The sequence below is a fragment of the Zonotrichia leucophrys genome, chromosome 4A (assembly GCF_028769735.1).
Source record: "Zonotrichia leucophrys gambelii isolate GWCS_2022_RI chromosome 4A, RI_Zleu_2.0, whole genome shotgun sequence".
In the NCBI taxonomy this organism is placed as follows: Eukaryota; Metazoa; Chordata; class Aves; order Passeriformes; family Passerellidae; genus Zonotrichia; species Zonotrichia leucophrys.
Window position 1 is genome coordinate 13154594 of NC_088174.1, and position 21348 is coordinate 13175941.

General features: G+C 41.0%; 2 protein-coding genes across 10 annotated transcripts in view; one reads left to right on the forward strand and one right to left on the reverse strand.

Moving 5' to 3' along the window:
• Positions 1 to 2434, forward strand: part of FHL1 (four and a half LIM domains 1) — a 39517-nt gene extending 37083 nt beyond the window's left edge. For 6 of the 9 annotated variants that reach the window (XM_064712606.1, XM_064712607.1, XM_064712613.1 and 3 more), the window contains 2 exons: positions 502 to 688; positions 1442 to 2434. In XM_064712606.1, the coding sequence (XP_064568676.1) occupies positions 502 to 688; positions 1442 to 1599 (345 nt within the window). In that variant the 3' untranslated portion in view covers positions 1600 to 2434. The remainder of the gene's footprint in view (positions 1 to 501; positions 689 to 1441) is intronic. The other 3 variants (XM_064712612.1, XM_064712611.1, XM_064712610.1) reach the window with 1 other exon arrangement.
• Positions 2435 to 3143: 709 nt separating this feature from the next.
• MAP7D3 (MAP7 domain containing 3) overlaps positions 3144 to 21348 on the reverse strand; it is a 42539-nt gene continuing 24334 nt past the window's right edge. Inside the window, exons 8-20 of the mRNA XM_064712605.1 lie at positions 20897 to 20995; positions 20421 to 20519; positions 19226 to 19348; positions 17248 to 17393; positions 16723 to 16853; positions 15897 to 16141; positions 11484 to 11619; positions 10218 to 10398; positions 9005 to 9109; positions 8720 to 8773; positions 7855 to 7948; positions 7257 to 7455; positions 3144 to 6175 (exon numbers count right to left, since the gene is read on the reverse strand). Coding sequence (XP_064568675.1) covers positions 5866 to 6175; positions 7257 to 7455; positions 7855 to 7948; positions 8720 to 8773; positions 9005 to 9109; positions 10218 to 10398; positions 11484 to 11619; positions 15897 to 16141; positions 16723 to 16853; positions 17248 to 17393; positions 19226 to 19348; positions 20421 to 20519; positions 20897 to 20995 — 1922 coding nt within the window. The 3' untranslated portion in view covers positions 3144 to 5865. The remainder of the gene's footprint in view (positions 6176 to 7256; positions 7456 to 7854; positions 7949 to 8719; positions 8774 to 9004; positions 9110 to 10217; positions 10399 to 11483; positions 11620 to 15896; positions 16142 to 16722; positions 16854 to 17247; positions 17394 to 19225; positions 19349 to 20420; positions 20520 to 20896; positions 20996 to 21348) is intronic.

Consider the following 21348-nt stretch of genomic DNA (forward strand, 5'->3'; position numbering starts at 1 on the left):
CCTTCCCCTCTGCAGAGGTAGCTATCAGAACCAGCCCTCATGTGCCTTTTGGGAGCTGGGAGGGTGAACCAGCAGGCAGACCATGCTGAAGCTGTACCAATGCTGATGTTTCCTGTGCATTACAGGATCTGGGCAGGGGTGGTCGGGTTAGCTGATGGCAACACTGCAGAAACCAAGTGATACCAGTCTTGCACTTGCTTTGGGGTAGTTTAAGGTCTGTAGTGGTACTGCATATTCAGGACGTGAAACAGTAGCAGTTTTACAACTTCTGCAAATGATTAGTGTGGAATTTCAGTTACTGCAGGTAAAAGTATTACAACAGTGCCAGGTATGTGGGATTTCAGGTTAGAGGGACTCAAGTGCACTGTTCAATTAAATTGTGATGTAAACTTTGCAAAAATCCTCTCCATGACAAAGTTTTCCTACCCTACACCCCATGCCTGTGTAACCTCTCTTGTCCCCTGCTGATTCTTAACCACACCTCTGCTCCTTCTCTCCCAGCCCATCACTTCTGGAGGCCTCACTTACCAGGAGCAGCCTTGGCATTCCGAGTGTTTCATTTGCTCCAACTGCAAGAAGCAACTGGGAGGGAAGCGCTTCACAGCTGTGGAGGATCAGTTTTACTGCGTTGAGTGCTACAAGGAGTGTGTTGCCAAGAAGTGTGCTGGATGCAAGAATCCTATTACAGGTATGTTGGCTTAAATGCAGCTCCAGGGCAGTGGGTGCTGAAGGTCAGGACAGCGATCCCCCAAAGACAGGGAGCCCAGGGAGGGGTAACATCAGAAGCAGGTCTGGTAACCCAAGCCCAATCCCAGCATTTTGCATGTGATCTGACTGTGAGCCATGTGCTTGTGCTGGATGGAGGCTGAGCTGGTAACTGAGCTCTTCAGCCTCTGCATGTCTCAAATTTACCTCCTTCAAAACTCTCCCCCAACCAGAACTATTCCCACCCATATCTTAGACTGGGACCCTTAAGTCTAAAATGATTGATGTTTTACTGTCCCAAAGGGATATTTGTAACCCTTCTGATGTATTTTACACTTAAAACTCACTGGATTACAAAGCTCAGCTCTGAAATGTGGGCACTGTCCTGCCAGTCCCTCGAGGCTCACATTCCATCCTGCATTTTAGAGCCCACAAGTGTTTATCCCAACCTGTCCTTGCTCCACATCTCTCTTTGACTGCTGGAGAAAGGAGCCAAGGGAAAAAGCTTATTGCAGAAACAAGCCATGCAAGCCTTATGCTTGTGTTTCTTCTTCAAGAAACATCAGAAGATGCAACAAAACCAGGGCTCAGTTGCCACTTGGGTGTTTCAGGCAGCCCCTGTGGCCTGCAAGCCCAGGGCAGCTCTATGGGGGCAGCACCAGGCAGGGCTGGTTGTGGGGACAGCCCGGCCAAGGCCCCGCTACTATCGCCGTCCTATAATTGTGTTCTCTCCTAGCAGGATTTGGAAGAGGAACCAGTGTGGTTAACTATGAAGATGAGTCCTGGCACGATTACTGTTTCAAATGCACAAAGTGTGCCCGTGGGCTGGCCAACAAGCGCTTTGTTTGCCATAATGGAAAAATTTATTGTGCTGAGTGCCCCAAACGACTGTAAATGAGCAGATGTAAGATGGATTTTAAAGCCCTGCTTTCCCAAACAGCCCTGGTAAAAGAGCAGGTTTTTGCATGTTGAGAGTTTTAACTTTTTCCATTTTAGTGTAAGAACTAAATTAGCCTCAATATACTGGGTTTGACTTTTGAAGCTCTTGCAGTACAAAAGCATGTAGCCTTGCAAAAATCTAACCTTGTTTCCAAGTAGCTCCTAGTATAAAGGCCTGAAATGCTGTTAGATTTAGAGATCCACACACTGCATCATCTGTGTGTGGCTTAAACTAAAACAAATCTAGTTTTAAACTTATCTGGTATATGATTAAGCTTGGCACTTAACTGAAGTGGGTTTGACAAGGCATGCACCTCCAACAAAGAGACGCAAATATTGCATGTGGGATCAGAGGGATCCATTATTATGCTTCTACAAATACAGATGATACACAACAAACACTGCACCATTAATAAGTAATAAATACCTTAGCTTACTCTACAACACCACATTGCAGCATATGTAAGGAATGGCTTCATCTTACATACGATAACAATGTTTTGGCAGTGACATTTAGCTTAGTTAAGTTTCCATAAACTTGTTTTAGTCTTGATTTCCGTGTGGTTTGCCTGCAAGTTTTCCTCATCAGCTTTTTTTATATCATTGTTTAAACAAGGCTGTCTATGTATAATTATTAATCCATTAACAAGTAGTAAATCTTTCACCGACAACATGCACATGCATTTACAAGTGCCTTAAAAATAGCTCATACAAGGCTAGCTCTCCTATCATGTCAGTGTATGTTTAGTGACTGAATAAAAGTGAGACTAGTGCCTGCTTGGAAGCCATAGTCTGGAAATTATTTTTTTTCATTTTAACATCTTATATGATTGACATGTCTTAGGGCTGAGCTACTGAAACCAAGTCTACTACATTGATACTGGCTAAGTAAGAGTCAGCTGTGCTGTCATTGCACCCTTAAGTATCTGAGGACCAAAGCAACAATTTCCATAAACTAATTAATTTTTTTAATATATAACTGACACTGGACCATCTGCCAGAAACAGCCTGTGTGAAAAAGCCCTTTGGAGAGCATATGTACAGCCACTGTTCATGCACAGATCCACCATGCTTCAGCAACCTGAATGCTGGTTTAAGGAAGTTTTTTTCCACAGTAGTGAAATACTTTATCAACTGCATCTGCTCCAGCCATTCCCTTTCAACAACTGATAAAGAACCCTTGCAAGAAAATGAAAAGGCAGCACTGCTCCACTGCTGGACTCACCCTCACAACACAGAGATGCTGCTGCTGCAGGGGAAAGGCAAAAGTTGGCAGGGAAAAGCAGGTTAAAGAATCCCTCAGTTCAGAACACACCATGAGCATGGACAAACACAGCAAGAGCTGAGGGTGTTAGTGCAAATCCCCTCCCAACCACACAGGCTGCTAGTGTGGCAATCTGGAGCAGTTAGAGCAGCACCAGAGAGCATCCTAAGGCAGGTCAGCATGGCAAGGGGTGGAGAGGCCTAGTAAGGTCACATTTAACATTACAGAAATAAAGCATTGTTCAACTGCAAAGTTTATTTAACTGTGCACACGTATTTACACAGGGCTGGATCAGGCCAGCCAACAAATCTCAGCACAGAAAAAATATCGGCATCTTTGTTAGAATGATTGTCTCTGCCAGAACAAACAGCTATCATACAAAAATACAGTTCTTTCACCTAAGGCACTGCTCTAAAGTCTAAAACAGTTCTACAGGATCTTGGAACAGCAAGAGGGAGAAGGCTGAGGGCTCCTGTTGCAGCTGAGGAGTCGAGGAAAGCACAGCTGTGGTTCCAGCACCCCCAGTGCACACACAGCTGCTGCTGGGCTGCACCCCTGCCACTGAGGGAGCAGCCAATGGCTTGGAGCAGGTTTTGAGACAGCTACTTTTAAAGTAATGACCTATCCAGTCTATCTGTTACAGGAGACAACAAGGCTGCATTATTACTTTTAGTAGCAATTTTCAGAAGATGCTTCGTTAAACTCTTCATGCTGAAAAAAGCAGGCAAATTCAGGTTAAATAGATTATTTAATGCAGGGTTTAGGGGAAGGGAAATATATATGCAGTTTGCAGCCACTGTTATAGAGCTGGAACTGGAACACTTGGAATAACATGAACAAAACATGACTTCAATGGTCTAATACTGTTATGTACACAATAAAATAATACTTCCATAAGTGTAGATAAATAAGTAATTCAAAAGGAAAACATTTTTAAAAGCCTAACACCTTAAACTGCACCAACAGACAAATCTAGGGACTCAACATTTTTGTAATGTATCAGAGCACATGCTGAAAAATGTTTTGATGTTTGCCAATAGATTAAAACATATTAGTGATGGTACAACACTTGCATTTTGAAACTGCCAATACTTTCACATTAGATAATAAGGAATTTTTCTTCCCCATTCAAAATTGAAGATACTCATTTTTGCATTTTTAAATAGCACATGAACCAACAAGCAACAACATATTTCTAGACATTAAAAAGGGAGTTCAGCTTTAACATACACTGAGTGAGTCTTTTATTTCATCAAGATCATTTTAGAAATATGCAAAGTCTGCAGCTAAGTGAGGAGCCTCCAGTGGCATGTTCTACATGATACTGATACGAAAATAATAATAAAAAAAGACTCAATCAGGTTACTGTAAAGTCTGCAAAGGGGAAACAAGGAATACTTGAACTTGGAAACTTTATCTAACAATTAGCTAAACAAACAAAAAAAGAACATTAGCACAACAGTTTCCCTGAAATGTTTCAAGGTGCAAATTAGAAGTTTGTCATCCCTCCCCTGTTGTTTTTTGCAAACTTGAAGATGGATAAAGGTAAACAAGCAGCTTTTCAAAACAAGGCCTTCGGTACTTGAGAAAACACTGGATTACTGAAGTGCAATCAGATTATTTCCAGGTCTCTAGTGTTCACAGTTCTGTCCAAAGAGCAAAGAAAAGAAAACATTTAACCATCATAACTGTGTGTATGCCACATGCATCCATCATCACTGTCAGTCTACATCCAGGAGTGAGCACAGAACCACGTGGTCACTTACACTCTAAAACCAGCACAGTGGGTTTTCTTTCTTTTTACAGGAACATTAGTTCTCAAAGTTATGTACAGAATTCTTTAACTGTATTACACTTAAAAAATTTCAAGTTCAAAATTAAAAGGCCACACTTCCTTCACTAAAAAGTTAATGAGTCTGCTCACAAGAAGACTTGAACAGCAGAACCACAATAATTGTTTCTATTCCCATGGCCCTGTCTGGTGTGGCCTCAAGGGAAGCCCCCATCAGGGGATGCCCATGGAACTCAAATTCACAAGACGCAGAGCGACAGAGGAGACTCAGGAAACAGCTCAGTCTAGGAAAGTGCTACACTTTAATCAAAGGAAGTGCTACACATCACTGGAAGGAAATGTGGATAGCAAGGCTTGTTTTTCCACTAGCATTCACTTCAACTGATCACACAGTCATTTATCCCATGGAAAGAGATCTCCTGTGAAAACAGCTCTTTGGGGTTTGGCTCCAACACCAGAGAAGTCCAGTCTTACATAAACTGGCCTCCTGAAGCTTCTCTGACACACTATGCACTGTGCTGCATCAGGGCTTGGCTTCTCAAGTACATGAGGCTTGAGATGCAGCCCTGCTTCTTTCAGAAAATTCAGAATAGTTTGTGTACAGCTTTACTACTCCTCCCACAATGTAACACAACCATCTGTGGAACTTCAGGTTGGTGTTACTTGCCTCAGTGAAATGAAAGACTGTTCTACAGTAAGTAGAGAGGACAGCTAATACACTGCTAAGAGACTGAAGAGACCTTGTAAGATCACACAGGTCAGCATCAAAAACAGAACATGCCTAGGAGTGAAGAGATCTGGTGTGCAGAGTTACATCAGACACCTTTTAAACTATTTTGTATCTTCAAAAGTAACATGTGCCATTTAACATGTCTTAGAAAAACCTTAAATACAACATATGAGCTTCAATGCTGTTTGGAACTTCACAAGGGCTCCGCTGTGTCTTTGGAAGAGCCTTAAGGTTGGGCCTTATCAAGTCCTTAAAAAGGCATCAGTTGGTGACTCCTTTTGATAGAATTCAAGTTAAAAGCACTAAAGAAAGAGCTTTCCCTCCAGTCTACGCACTGGAAAAAGTGCCTTGAAAATAAGAAGCTGTAGTTAAGGCAAGCAGAGCAAAACGCAAGGAGGTGAATTGCCTAGCCAGGGGAAGGGACAGACAGGGAAGTCAGCTTGGATTACCTGATGAAGCATCTATAGGTTTGGTCAATGAATTCACTGCACCATCTTCCTCAAAAGCCAATTTGGGACTAGAAGGTAGTGTAGCAGCATCATTCAAGTTTTGATTACAGTTACCAGCAGAGATGCTGTCCGAGCTCAGTTTGGTTGACTTGGAATGTACTCCAACATCAATGAACTCCTCAAAAGTCCAGGAACCAGATTTCCCATTAAGATTCTGAATAAGTCCAATTGTATGATCAGCTTCATGAACACCCAACTTCCCCGAGTCATCAATAATCACTTCTTTTGCAGGATGACTACAAAAAACAGAGAATGGAAAAATAAAAAGCTTGTACTACAGTTTCCACATGTTTAACCTTTACATTGATTCCAGGACAGATAATTAACAGTCTGCATCCTTTGCAAAGCACTGAATATCCCACAAGGCATTCCCAGACAAGCTTCAGCTCCCACACAGGATCTCCCCTCCAAAAGCCAATGGGAAAGAACAACTCTGCAATATATACTCATTTTTTACTACACTAACAGCCCTCAGGTAAGGTTTCTGCCTCTAGAAATTTGATATAAGAAAGTAACAAGTTTAAAGCTTTGATTAAGTCTTGATTTTTGTAGGGTGCATTTTCCTTTTTTCTCCAGCTAAGACTTTTTGAACCTAAAACTAAGTCTCAGAAGACCAGCAATATTTAAAACAGATTCAAAAGCTAAACCCAAATTATGGATCAATTTTCACTCATTCTTAGGACAATCATGGAAATGTCTTTATATTCCATCACTGGAGGAATGACATTAATTTATCATCACTTTAAAAAAGTGTTCACAATGTCATTTCTAAAGCATTAGCATTTAGATGAGCAAATGTAACAAGCATCAGAGGACAAATTTTCAAGTAGTAGATGAAAAAGCTTTATGTAAAAAAAAAATAAACAGTAAAAAACACAAATTCCTCACTAAGGGAGGCTTCTGCATCGTATCAGGTGTTTCAGCACAATTGAAATTGTTCTAGAGCTTTCTGCAGGTTATTCTTCCTTTTCAGTGTTATCCTCCTCCCTCTTTTTAATGTTTTGTTAATGAGAACTGCAAGGCATTTAAATGGAGAAGGTTTCAAGGCAATATCAGTTTTTATAATCAACACTGCCATGTGTCTCACTCCTCAGCAAAGGCAGCACTGTTACCGTGGTGCCAGCTAAACAAGCAATGATGCTGAGCTACCTGCTCTGTGTGAGGCTGTGAGCTGGCAGCACACACCACAGGGCTGGAGAAAGGCTCACAGACCCCACAGAGCCAGCAAGGTGCTGCAGACAGCTCTGCATTTATTTAAACACAGACAAGAGCTCTCTTGTGTGAGAGCTCAGTGCTCCCACAGTACAGCAGACTCACCTGGAATCCTTTAGCTCAGAAACAGACAGAGACCCCTTGGGATTTTTCAAGTCACTTCCATTCATGAACACTTCACTGGCCTTCAGCTCTGACTCATCTTGTGCCTCACATTCTGCAGAGATCATGCTTTGTGCAGTCTCTAAACAATTCTCTGTCTCCCCCTTGATGTCCTGGAGCAAGTCAACACCATTTAGCTTTTCTGAATGTGTGAGGAGGGAGGGAGGAGAGAAAACAAGGGAAAAAAGAATGTGAGTAGCAGAATTGCTATTCTAAATGAATAAAATACAAGCGCCAAATAACCCTTCCTAGCCAAACCCCGAGGCACTTGGCTTCAATAGATTCATTTGTCTACAGACAAGCTGCCTATATCAACATGAAATTTGTTTTTCATCTTCAAAAATCCATTTATAAAATGAAAGCATGCTGCCTGAATTTCACTCTCAAATAATTTTGAGCAATTCTCTGCTCAAGAAGGGAGTTTCCCTGGTACCTCTACGATTGGTGTCTCAGGCCATCCCAGTGCTGTTAGGACTGCAACAGAGCTTAAAGATCACTGAAATTCACTGCCTCCCAGGCCTGACTCCCTCAGCTTCCTTACCTGGCTGATCAGTCTTCTCAAGACCCAACTCCTCCTCCTCTTCAATATCCTCTCCCTCCATCACCTCTGAGACAGACTTCCCTTCATTCTGCAACTGAATTGCCACAGTGTTACTTGGAACAACTCCCTGTCCTCCACAGTTTCACAAATTCAGTCACAGCTCCCACACAGGACCATTCTGTGCCCAGAAGTGAAGCCACATGAATTCAAAGGCTCACAGACAATCAGGTCACCCAGCAACAGTGCTCTGCAGAGCCAGAGCCTGTGGGACCCACATCCATCTCTCAACTATTATTCCTGAGATCCTTTTCCCCTCATTTCTCCAAGCTGTGTGCTAAATCTTTATTGATTTTCAGCTATTGGAAGACATGAATATTTGAATGTTCAAAGGGGAACAACTATTCCTCAATATGTACAATTTCCCACAAATCTTCGGTCACTGCATTAACAGAAATAATACATCCAGTTTTCTGTAGCAATAGCAATCCAAAGAGAATTGCTCTAAACAATTTTAAGCAAACAGATGATGCCAGAATTCTATGTTTTCTGGCAGAATGCACACAGTTAAAAAAAAATCCATTACTAACCAGTGTTGGGTTAAAACAGTGTTTAAAAACCAGTCTGGAAGTGATAACATCAGAAAACTTCCTGTCTATAGGCCTGGAACAAAAATGTAACAAAGACTCTTCATAACAGCCAGCAAAGCAGCAGATGTGTGCAGTGGCAAGGTACTGGAAATTATTCTGGTGCACCAGAACTCTGCACTTCCTGTGGAAGCCATTTTGTGTAAGGATAACAGAGGAAGACACATGACACAAGGCAAAAAGCCCTTTTCTGTCATTATACAGATCAAACAGAAAAGTACCTTGGACTCGTTTTGATCCGATTTCCGTGTTCTTTTCATTATTTCTTCAATTCTCTGTTAAAACATGGAGAAGACTTTCAATGACAAACAGAACTTTTATTTCAGCATTCTGGTTAAAATTAATCAATCATTATATATTTTCATATTTCATGAGTGTACTATTTTCAACACCGTTTTTAAATTTCACAAACCAGAGCTGGCAGCCTTTAAAAAACACACTTCTATTCAATTGCATCTGAGACCATTTGCCTGTTCATTTTAGGCTGAGAATTCAAAACAAGCTACCTTTTTCCTTTCAAGCCTTTCCTGCATATTTTGCTGCATAATCCTCTCCCTTTCCAGTCTCTGTCTCTCAGCCTCTTCTTGAGCTTTTGCTTCAGCTTCTTCTCTCTGAAAATAAAACAAAAAGAAGAGAGCACCCAGTGCATAACTTATTCCAACAGTAAAAAGCAAAGGAGTTACAGAATCTGGTTCAACACAGACAGGAACATCAGGCAATCGCTATTCAATATGACCACACATTACAACAAAATGTCAATTACCTAGTTACTGACATGAAATATATATTACTATGACATTAAAAAACTGAAACCAACTATATTGAGGTAATGCAAATGTTCTGAATGTTGCTGAGACACTGAACATTGTTGTTCAGACTATGCTTTGGAATGAATATTTGGTTAACAAGGACAATCTATAAAGTAACAAGACAGCAATTAAATTCTAAATGTGTCAAAGTTAACTTAAAAATCTTGGCAGTCAGGTATTGCTACCAAGACACTTGGTGCTGAACATCTTCTACTCCTTCTACACTGGAAAATCTTTTCCAGTATAACTGGAAAGACGATAGAAACATAGTTAACACTCTGAGTAATTGTTGTTAACAAACATTTAAAGAAATATCCAGACACATGGCAAAGCCATTCACAGCTCTCTGAACACAAATAATTTCAATGTAAAACTGCTCTAGTTTTCAGAATTAATCTAACTTAAGGAAAGCCTTTCTGCAGAACTGCTCCCTTCAGTTCAAAGGATGCCTTTGTAAAGGTACTTGCTGTGGAAGACTATTCAGCAACAGGAAAGGCAGACTTGGAAACACTACCAGTCTTTCTTTGAGAGGAATCAGAATAAACCAGATTACATTCCAGACAGACCATCTCCTTGTAACTTGTAACAGTCTGCTGGTTAAGTGGGCTCAGTACAAATATTTTACATATGCAAAACAGCATCCCTGATGACTAAAAAAATATTCCAAAATAGCTGCTTCTGCCCACACTTGAATTTACTAAATGCTAGGGGAAAAAAAAAAAAAAATCAGAGACCAGGGCAAGGAAAAGACCTTCAGACAGTCTCAAATCCATCTCAGACAGGATGAACTCAGCCTCACATCATGCCTGACAGAGATCTGTCAAAACCATTCTGGGAAAGAAAAATCAAAGACAACTCTCTTGAAACCACAGCAGCAGCTTCTTCCAGGAACCCAGCTGGAGGCACAGACCTGCTGCTGAAGCTCTGCAAGTTTTTCCTGCTCCTCCTGCTCCCGGCGGAGCCTCTCCTCCTCAGCCTGTCTCTGCTGCTCCTCGTGGGTCTGTCTCCTTTCCTCCTCCTGCTTCCGCCGCTCCTCCTCCCGCCGCGCCTTCTCCTCAGCTGCTCTCCTGGCCACTTCTTCTTCTCTGAGTCTGCAATTTCCAAGGTACAGATTATTGGGTGGTTATTTCTTTAAAAGTGTGCATGCACAAGAGACAGAGTAGGAAAGCAAGAAAGTTCTAGGCAGTCCAGTCAGAAATAACTGCATGAAGACACTTTCTGGTGTGGATTTACAAATGTCACCATCCAGACTTGTGAAAATGAAAACTGGAAGAAGTTATCTGTGAATAAATGCTCTTTGCTGATTAAGTCAAGGCAGGTTGTTCCAATAATGGAATGTTTGATTGAGAACTGGATTAAGCAATGACCAATTAATAAAAACCATCTGCAACCACGACATGAATGAAGCTTACAATCACTGTCAAACATAAATTTAGTGGGATTTCCTAAAAGACTCATTCTTCTATAGCCTGAATTCAGAGATACTCTGGAAGGTGTACACTGCCAGCTCTTGCAGACATACAGAGCAGATCTGATGACATATTTCTAGAGCAGATTATATGCAAATTTCTGACAGCTTCATATCCACAACTGGGAAACTGAAAAAATCTGACATTCCACTCTGCTTATAGAAGCAGACAGGTGACCCCTGATCTGGAACAAGTTTAGGCAGCACTAACTTAGCCATTTATTTTAACAACTTCTATGCAGTGAACCAAATGCACACTGATTTAACACTTTGAATTACTTGCCTGCAACATTTCTGATCCATATTTCATATCACTAAAGTGAGATTTAACATACCATCAAACCACTGCCTAAGTTGATGAAAGGGAAGATTAATACAGAGAGTTTGACTCTTTCAAACCAAATACAAACAAACCAAACACAAGTGATGCACAAAGCACATTCTAGTTGTGAAACAAAAGCCCCACTGGCGTCTGGAAGGAAAAAGCAGTGATTTTACAGGGACTGTGCATTACATATGCACTGAGATATAAACAGATGTTACACACAGTAACCTGTCCCAGGTTGGTGCCAGTGCCTCTCAGCTTCAGGAACTGTATTAACATATGAAGGAACTTAAATTAAAACTTAGAAAACACATACAGCTGCAGTGTCCTTTCCAACCACACCCCACCACTGAAAGCATAACTTTCTTCCCCTCATTTGTTACCTTTCCTCTTCTTGTCTCTGAATTCTTTCCTGGTCTTCACGCTCTCTTTGCTCCCGTGCCAGACGTCGCTTCTCTGTCAGGATTTTAGCAGCTTCTTCAGCTGTGGTGGTCCCTGCTACTGTTTTGCTACCTGATTCTGCAAAGGTTAAAAGAATCTGCTGTTAGAAAGTTCCAGGAACTTAAAATTATGAAAGTGTGAGATGAGATCTTAGGCCAACTGATTCAGTGTCTTTTCCATCAGTGCTCATCACAGTGATTGCATCCTTATCTGTAACAGGCCTGCAAGAGCCAAAGGGGAGCCCTGGAGATGCAGAGCCACAATATCTCATTGACACTGAAATAGTAACAGCTCATTTCAACACTGATCCAGCCATATTCCAGATCATACACTTAAAGATACTATCCAATTATCACAGCATTTAAAAACATGTCTCTGACAAGACACCCTCATTTCTGTAATGCTTGAACACTGATAAGAAACTGGAAAAAATCTGCTGTAGGAAATACATTTCACTTCCTTCTAATAAAACTGGACACACAAGACCCTAAAGAAGAAATTATCATTCTTTTATTTTTCCTTTTTCATAACATTAACATTCATGCTTTTATATTTACTGATTATCTTGGAGTGCAAATGATCATCATTTCATCTGGCCCTGAAGGCACATGCTAATGACTTCAGTAATATCACATTTCTATACATCAGCAACAAATCAATTTCCAATTTACATGGAGATCAAAACAGCTTCAACCACCAGGTGAGCAGATCTTTGCAGGTCGTGCTGTTTATGCTTCCTCATGACCTGCCTGGTGTTCAGGTGTCTGAACATCAGAGGCACTATTACTAATTAACATCAGGAAAAAAGTCAAAACAGAACCATCTTGCCATCCAGCTGCTCTCAATATGTATACTGAAAGAACTCTGATTTCTATCAGGTATTCCCTAGAAATATTTCAGTTTGAATGAGATTTAAGAGCTCATCATCTGAATATTCAGAGACTCAGCTCTTGATGTCAGCAGAGCAGCAGCATCATAATGTTGGTGAGGACCTGCCTTTCTCCTGAACACTTCACAAATCAGCACATTATGTTTGCTTAACATTTATAAAGCCTTGAAATCAAGGTAATTTTAATGAACTACGACATCAGGGTTTGACCACTTGTTTTACCTCTAACCTGAAGACAAATCATTCAAAACACATCATTATTAGGAACTTTAATACCTGAAAAGCTGCTTAGGCCCCATGGACACATAATCACAACCTGCAGCTGCAGGGTATAATTACACACAGCAAACTCTCAGCAGCTGAATCATGGCTGTCTTTTGTGCATAAAAATTGTTCTTGCAGTCCTAGGAAAAGCATTTCAGCACTGATGTTGTGCAGGCATAGACAGTGTTCTAACATTTAGATTTACCCAAAGCTGAGAAAACACCACCTCCCCAGACAACACATTGCTTCTCATGTGGGAAAAAGTTGCAGTCTTGTTGGTACTAACAAAAATCAGCCATGAGTGCTCCAAATTTGAACTTGATCAAAAGGGGTCCTCCTCCTCCTGAGCAAGAAAGACCATTTTGCATTTACAAAACCATTAGCATATCTGCCTATTCAAGACAGGCAGATGCTTTTCTTCCAATATTCTGTAACTTACTAGGTTTCATTTACTGTTGCCAGTGTACAGCCATGAAGAAGTCAAAATGTCTCTCTTCCTCTGCCATATGAGTGTACTTTCTGTTCAGACTACTCACTTTTCACAGCAGAAGCCATTTTTTGTTGCACATTTGCCATCTCTCCCAGTTATATCAAATCTGGTTGACACAATGTCAGGTTTAACCTATTTCCCCTCCTCAAAACTGAACAACCTAATGCTCAGCAAGAAGACTAAAGGTTTTAGACTTAAGTTCTAGGGTTACAGCATGATGACAGCTTAATTATGATATCTGGATTTGACAGAAGAAAATTAGTCACAACAGAACACTGCAGATATGGAAAGAACAGGGGGAAAAAAAATGAAGAAAGGATTATGGACCTTCTCATTGCATTCTCACTTCTGCAGTTTTATTGATGATTTCCATATGGGTACTTCAATACTGTTTTCATCTCCATGTACCTCTGTACAGGCTGTTTCCATAGAGCAGGACATGAGATTTGCCAGCATGATTGCTAACATGCCATAAGAAAATTCTGACAGTTTTTTACACTCAGCTTCCTTTTCCGTGTACTCCTAGTCATTCTTTTCATCAAAGGACTTCCCTCTTTGTAAGGGAAGGGGAAAGAGAGAAAGAGGCAAGAGAAACAATCTCTGAACACTTCCAAAATCTAGCACTAGCTGGATGGAGGGAAGATTCCAACAGATCTTAAGGCAAATAATTAATTCACAATTAATCTAGGAATCATATTTCAAAGCCTTCAATACCCAGATACAAAATGTGAGGCTCCATGATAGTTTATTACCTATCATCATGCATAAGGTGAGAGCTCATGAAGGAGCACTTCTTATGCTTTAAGTTGAACAAGCCTTTTAATTCTCAGAGAAGCTGCGAGAGGCTGCTGCCAGAAATGACAACTGCTCCAGTCACTGCAAAATAAAAAGTGTTTTACTGTGGAACAGTATATTGCAGGAGGAAGACACAAAAAACAAGACAAAAACTTGATTGCTGTTGACAACAGGCAAACAAGTTCAGTTTGAAGAAGAGATGGGATGAAGATACAATTGCACAAAGCTGAAAGTAGGCTAAACCTACAAGACCTAGAGACTGATTTGCCACATGCCATTCACTGGTGTGCTCTGACTTCAGAAGCTGTCTGGGACAGGGAATTGCACCAACCCATGGGTGAACTGCTGACACAGACCTGTAAAATGAAAATTGCCTTGAAAACTGAAAGTAACTTCTTAAGAAAAAATATTTTTGCCTCACATAGCAATATTGCAGCGTACCAAAATGTTCCAAGAGAGAAATGAAATAATCTCTTATTTTGAAGAACATGCCCACTATTTCCTTTTGTTCTATGTGTCAAACAAAGAAGAAGAGCTTTGCCCAGCCCCAGTAGGAATCACTACAAAGATTACTATTTTGAGATTAGAAATAAGCTAAAAGGAAAACAGATAAACTGGGTTAATACAGTTTCAGAAGTCAGTGTAGAGAGGAGACAGATCAGGCATCCAAGGAACAAGGACAGAGCTTCTTGTTCCAGAACAACTGGAAGATACAGGACTAGGACGCATTGTTATGGAGGCTTCAACCAACTGATGACAGTGATCAGAAGTGATGATGCTCTGAGGCACACAAGACATTTATCCACAGTATGGCAGCACACTGAGGGATGGCTGTTCTCACTGCAAAGACAAAGGACATGACAGCAAAGACGGATGTGGAACTTTGTACAAACATCCACCTCTGACAGCCAGGCTTCCTTCCACAGGAACACATGCCCAGAGAGCTCTACCATGAGTTCTTCAGGTGAATGACACTTCATATCCAACAGAAGCCATATCAGAAGGAGCCTCAGAAGTGGCAGAGAGTAGGAGCAGCCCAGGGAAGCACACAGGAACATGCAGTAACGTGCAGCAAGCACATGTTCCCACTTACCTGCTGTGTGAGGGGCTCACGCCCAGCACTGCACACTGGCACTAGCTTACACTCTAAAGATCCCTCCTTTTCCTGTCAAGGGTCCCCTAAGTCCTTCTGCAATGTGTATTGCCTGCCAGACCTCATCAGAAGGCTCTCCTGGATTCTGCTGGAGATGGCAGCTGGCATTTTCCCCAGGGACAGAAGCCAGGCTCAATGGAGAGCACTAGAACACTAATTACTTATCTGGTATATGACTCTCCTTAATCTACCAGGATAACTTCTCATTGTGACTTGTGAACTGATCACAAGGCAGCAATGATTGCACACTCACTGGAACTTAGGCCAAGGCAGCCTTCAAGCACTGAGAAAACTCTCTCTCATCCTGTGGTGAACAGGAGCTGATTTTGTCCTCCAAGAAGGTCTCTACAGGAGCACTTTAAGAACCACCAACTGAACTGAAAGACCTTTGTTGTAGTCAAACTACTACCTTGTCAGTAGTTTAACTACTGACTTTACAAACCTAAGCTAGTAGATCCCTCAGCTAGAGCAGCTGAAGCCCAAAAGGCAAAGAGGATTTCTGCTTTTCTTAAAATTACAATACAAGTAGTAATATTAACAGCTCCTGACTTAAATCCCTGAGTCAAATAAACCAACTGCTGCATTAAAATTCACATCCCAAAGTCATATCATGAAAAACTATTATATAATGAGCAATGAACAGCTTTTACCCTAAAGCATCCTACCCTCCAGGGCCCTGCCTCACCAGCCAGTTGTTTCCCCACTCCTAGCACACACTGGAGAGGCCTGGAGCAGGAGTGAGTCAGACACTGAGGAACACCCACCTTCTTTGGTCTTTGTGCTAGCTGCTCCTGCATCCCTCTCCAAGGCTGGGGAAGCACCTTGCTCCTGTCCTATTCCTTCTGTGCTCTTATCCTTTGGTTTGCTCTCTGCTTCAGTTTTCTTTTTGGTAATGTTTATAACAGTTGGTGTGAGAGATGGACGCTGGATGGGTGCTGGTTTAGAGACTGGAGTAGGAGATGGTGGCCTTTGTTTAGACACACCAGGTGAAGGTGGGCGAGTCTTCTGCCTGTTGAAATAAAGAGTATTTTTCAGAGCTAACAATTGAAAACTTAACCACACACCTCAGAAGAGCAGTCTCCTTTGTTTAGTTTATATTACATACCTCACATTTAAAAATAAATCCACCCACAAATTACTGGTGCCTTCCCTATAAAACTCAAACCAGGATTCCAAGACACCTTGGGCACCCAGCCTTACTACCTGGGGCTAGTATCAGAACAGGACTGCTAGCCCAGATCTCCAGTTTCTTCACATCTAGGATGAACCTTCAAGAAACTTCCTATGCTAATACAGGTGAAACACTTCATTCAAAAGCTTGCAGACTTTTGTTGGTTTTAGTGCACAGAATACACAGAAGATTTGGGTGTGTTTTGCACAACAAAGGTTGAAGTAAAAGCCTCATCCCTATTTTGGGAAAGGGAAATTGGACCCAAAATGAAGACTTTTCTGTACAAACAAGGCACAGCATAGGTCATCCAAACTCTAACAGGTCAGCTGTCTTGAGACAGGAAGAAGAATTCATTTTGTGCTGAATACAAGGTGTTTACAAACACCTGACTGCAGGAAGGGTTTAACCTGGGCACATACCTGACTGCAGAAGGGGACGGAGGGCGCTTCACCAAATTAGCAGGGGAGGGGGATCTTCTACGGGCAGACACAGATGGAGAGGGAGGGCGCCTCAAGCCAGAGCCTGGGGATGGTTTTTCTGTCTCTGATTTCTAGAAGATACACAAAACCAAAATACTGCTGACTCTCTAGAATACATTGCAGACAGAGAAGCTGCTATTTCAACAAACAAGCAAGTGGTCAACAAGACACACTTTGAATTTCCCTTATGTTCAAAACACAGACCTGGTCTGTGTTTAATTTTTACATAAATTAAACCTTGGGAACCATAAGCAGCAAACAATATGCATTCAAGATACATGAGAGATCAAGTACCATAAAATTCCAATTTGATTTTAATCCTCTGTATTTTTTAGGCAAATGCTATTGTACATTTCATTAATGCTTACTGAAAGCAGCAGCAAAGAGGGAAACAGGATCCCATTCCTGAGCTGTTCCAACCCCCCAGTTTAACAGAAACTTAATTCCTGTGGGTTTTCAACAAACCTGGGTTGAATCAGGTGAACTTGCATCAGATGAAGACACAGAGGACTTCAACCTGTCGATGCTGCGGCTGCGCACCGGCACTTTGGGAGCTGGGACTGGGGAACTGATGGAACTGGCTGAAGCTGAACGAGGACAGAGGTGAGATTCTATAAAAGTTAGGAATTTGACAAGACAAAACAAGAACCAAGTGCACAGCATAAGAACAGGAGAGAAGGAAGAGGGAGAAAAAGAGAAAGAGAGATTGTGTGTGTTAGAAACCATACAGGGAAACACCGCAGGCAGTGCACAGTGCAACGGGTCACAGACAGACACCACCACACAATTAGTACTTGGGAAGCAACAGCACCAAGAATAAACACTCTGAAAGCAGCAGTCTGGAGTAGATAAAAATAAAATGCTTTTCCAAAAATGGACCAAATTTGCAGTATACCAGCATTACTTTAATTTTAATCAAGTTGCATTTGATCACAAATGCTTCAGTTTTAATGGCTTAGCATCTTTCCTGACAATTTTTTCATGAGAGGTTCAGATTTTAAGCATGTTTCCTCTACACTCCAGGAGGAAATCTCCCTTTTTTTCAAAGGTGGTGTAAAAGAAATTTATCAAGAGAAAAAGGTCAACTATTTAACTATGATACCTTTTCCACCTGAAGTGTCAATCTTCTCACATATAAGATACTGGAGGAAATTTGACCTTATTATTTTTTTACTAACATGATGACAGACAGATAAGCAAATACAGATGCAAAAATATTCTAAAGCTAGATATTGGATTCTTCTATAATTCAAGTATATTGTGACAAATGCAGCACTTACTTTTGTAACTTCATGGAAAATACATTTTATTTTTGTATTTACAGCATTTGTAAATGGAGACCTGCATTCTATTTGTGCACAGGTTGTGTTAAAGCACAGGTACTTTTCTACTGAATTGAAAAAAGTACCTCTAAATAAACTTATAAAAATGTATCTTTAATTCAGCAATAGGGAGTGTTGCATGCTAACAGTAACAGAAAAAAGATGGCATTTCCCCACATGACATGAACTGAAGTATTCATGGTAAAATAAAAGCAGCACATACAACAGGTGTGTAAAAATATGACTACAAACCAAAAAATAAATACTGATTATTAGACAAGGGGAACAGTGTGGAAATGTCACCGTTACTGATAAGAACCAAGTGAAATGGTGTAAGATAAAAAATAAAGATGTGATTTCATACTAAAGAAGAAACAAGCAAAACTGGGAACACAAGTTATAAGGTAAAAGAAGAGAAAGGACTCCACATTGGTTCCAGAGATGCATTTACTGGGGCATTAATTAACCAGTAACAATTCCAGGCCATGTGGGAGGCAGCTAGGGGGGCTAATTCCTGCAAATTCCTGCTCTAATAAACTGAGCCCTGCTGTGGATGTATCAGGTCAATCTGGACCAACACAGAACTCCTTGAGTTAGCCAGGGTTTCTCTCTTCTACTATACCTTGACTTCTCCTATCAGCTGAACAAAACCAGCTCAGGGTTCCCTGGACTTATCTCCAGGTACTCCTACTGTCATGTTCCTGCAAGTGTTTCTTCCTCTAAAGAAATTTAAGTTTTGCACTTAAGTTTTTTCTTCCCCTTTTCGTTACCAGAATGTCTCAGACTGAGTTGAGGTACAAATGCAGATCTCTTGTCAGTTAAAAAAACCACACACAAAATCCCCAGAATCAACACCAGCATCTGGTTCTCTGCAGAGCAAGTAAACCAGCACTGGAGTTTAAAAGCCAATATTATTATATGGTTTTGTAAAGTAAACATGCAACATAGCATATGAATTGGGTATTAATGACCACAGAACATACTGGGTAAGTAAAATTACACACAACCACGTTTAACTGTCTGACTCAGACAGAAGTGCAGCACAGTTAGCAGCTACCATCTAAGTTCTTGCTTGAAGAGCAACTGTGTAAGACTGTGAGGCTTTGGTGCCCTGCTGTTACCTGAGGGGTCCTGTCCATCAGCCAAGGTAGCAGCACTTTTACTCCTAGCTAGGGAGGCCTGTGTGGGGGCCAGGAGGCGGCTGATTATGCCACTGTCCAGGGGACTGAGCTGGGAGCGGCGAGCTGGATGACAGGAACAAACCAAAAAGGATCCAACATGAAATCATATCATGGAAAACACAAGCAGTACAAAGCAAAGGAAGACCGAGCATTGTTGCAAATTATAACAGTTTTGGAAGAACAATACTGAAGTCATGGAGGGGGAATTCCAAAGGAAAAGCACAGAAGGGTTAAACACTGCAATCCCTTATGTTGCACTTCTTGCCTTGCTTAGTACAAGTCATTTAAATGTGCAGAGACTGGCACATGTACAACAGAGGTGAATGCTGAATCCAGTCAAAGTATGAGACGTTTTTGACTGAGCTCTTCAGAGCTACATTCTCTAGATTGCAGCAAAGGCTGTTTTGACATAATAAACAGAAGGCTTGCAAGTCAAAGCCAGCAGTTATGGTCAAGCATTGCCTGCACACACAGATTCACACGGACAGCACCCAACATTCTCTCATACAGGAAAGATTCTGAAGCAGAAATAATTTCAACTGTTGGCAACAGCTGCTAAAAAGGAAAGTTTCAGAATTGTTAACTTTCAGAGGGAAAAACATGTTAGACAAGGTGCTATTCCTCAGGTTTAGGAGGAGTTCCCAGGAAAGAGGTTATTTGTAACCTAGTGGGGAATACACAGATCAAAAGAGACTGAAGTGAGAACAGGTTTCTTCCTTCTGCATGCACATGGGTTACTCCAGCAGCAGGAACAGAGAAGTTGCTTTTAAACTGAATAGTGAAACGGAACTTTAAAAAGCAAAGTTAAGATTTAACTAAGAAGTGAACAGATCAGTGACATTTTTACAATTTCTGTACTTCAATCTACCAGCTCTCAAACAGACTGCTTTCTTAAGCAGACACATGTTGCCATCTGCTTGCAGTGCCATTTAATAAAGACAAAGGCCTTCTTAGAGGATTTTTTTTCTGTCCAGAAATAAAAATTTAACTAAACTTTTACCGTTTTATCTTTAACACTGAGTAACTAAAAAGCCATTAAAAAATCCTAGAAATTTAAGAACCTAGGAAACTAGTGAAATCAAGCCTATCCAAACTTTAAAGGCTTAAAAAAAATTCAGTTTTATGAAACAACCACCTGGTTTTTCTTCCTTTTTCACTTTTTCTAGCTCTGGAGAGGACTGGGGTTTACTACTCATTCTACTCAAAGATGTGCTCCTCTTCTTTTCTGTTCCTCCTAGAGATCAAGTGTAAGGAAGATTATTTTTAACAAGATATGATTTTCTAAATTGCCACCCCATGCTTTGCTTTCACTAATCAGCTAAAATCATCAATGCATCATTATGAAGGACTATTTTCTCATTAGTTAAATGGTTTGGCTACCGTTTGTCTACTTTCCCCCCCACCCTTCCATTTTTCAAAGGAATAAGGCTGATTTAGAGTTACTCAATATCTGGCACTGCAATGTGCATAATAATATTTATGCCACAGTGCACAGACTGCATAAATGCCTGAGTGAAAACATTTATAAAGGAAGTGGGACATGGTTTAAAGTCATCTTTGAATATCCCATTTACTGCCTCCCAATTCTCAAAACAAACTGGTTTCTAGCACCTTTCTGTTCCACCTGCGAACCTTTGGGTGCTGACTGCTGGGAGTGTGGAGGGGCTTTGTTACTCAGTCTGTTTAATGAGGCACTTCTCTTTGTGGTACCTGGAAGTGAAAGTGCATGGATTAATTATGCTGAAAAGCCCAGAGGTCCCCTCCAACACTTGCCCCACTGCCCTAAGAGAGAGAGGAATGATTAAGTTGCTTTATAATATTGAATTCTTTAGAAGCAGAAAAACTGGATCAGGGAAGAACCACTTTATATAAAGCAGTAGTTATTTTATCTCTGCATGTTTCTGATCACAGCAGCAGGATGTCAGTCACAACAGATTCTTGTTTGACCTACTGAGGCCATCCTTATATACCTTTAAAATACATGAGAATTTTAAAAGACAATTGCTCACATTCTCTATGGGTATGAGTGAGCCTGGAATTAACACAGAACACAGCGGTAAGTG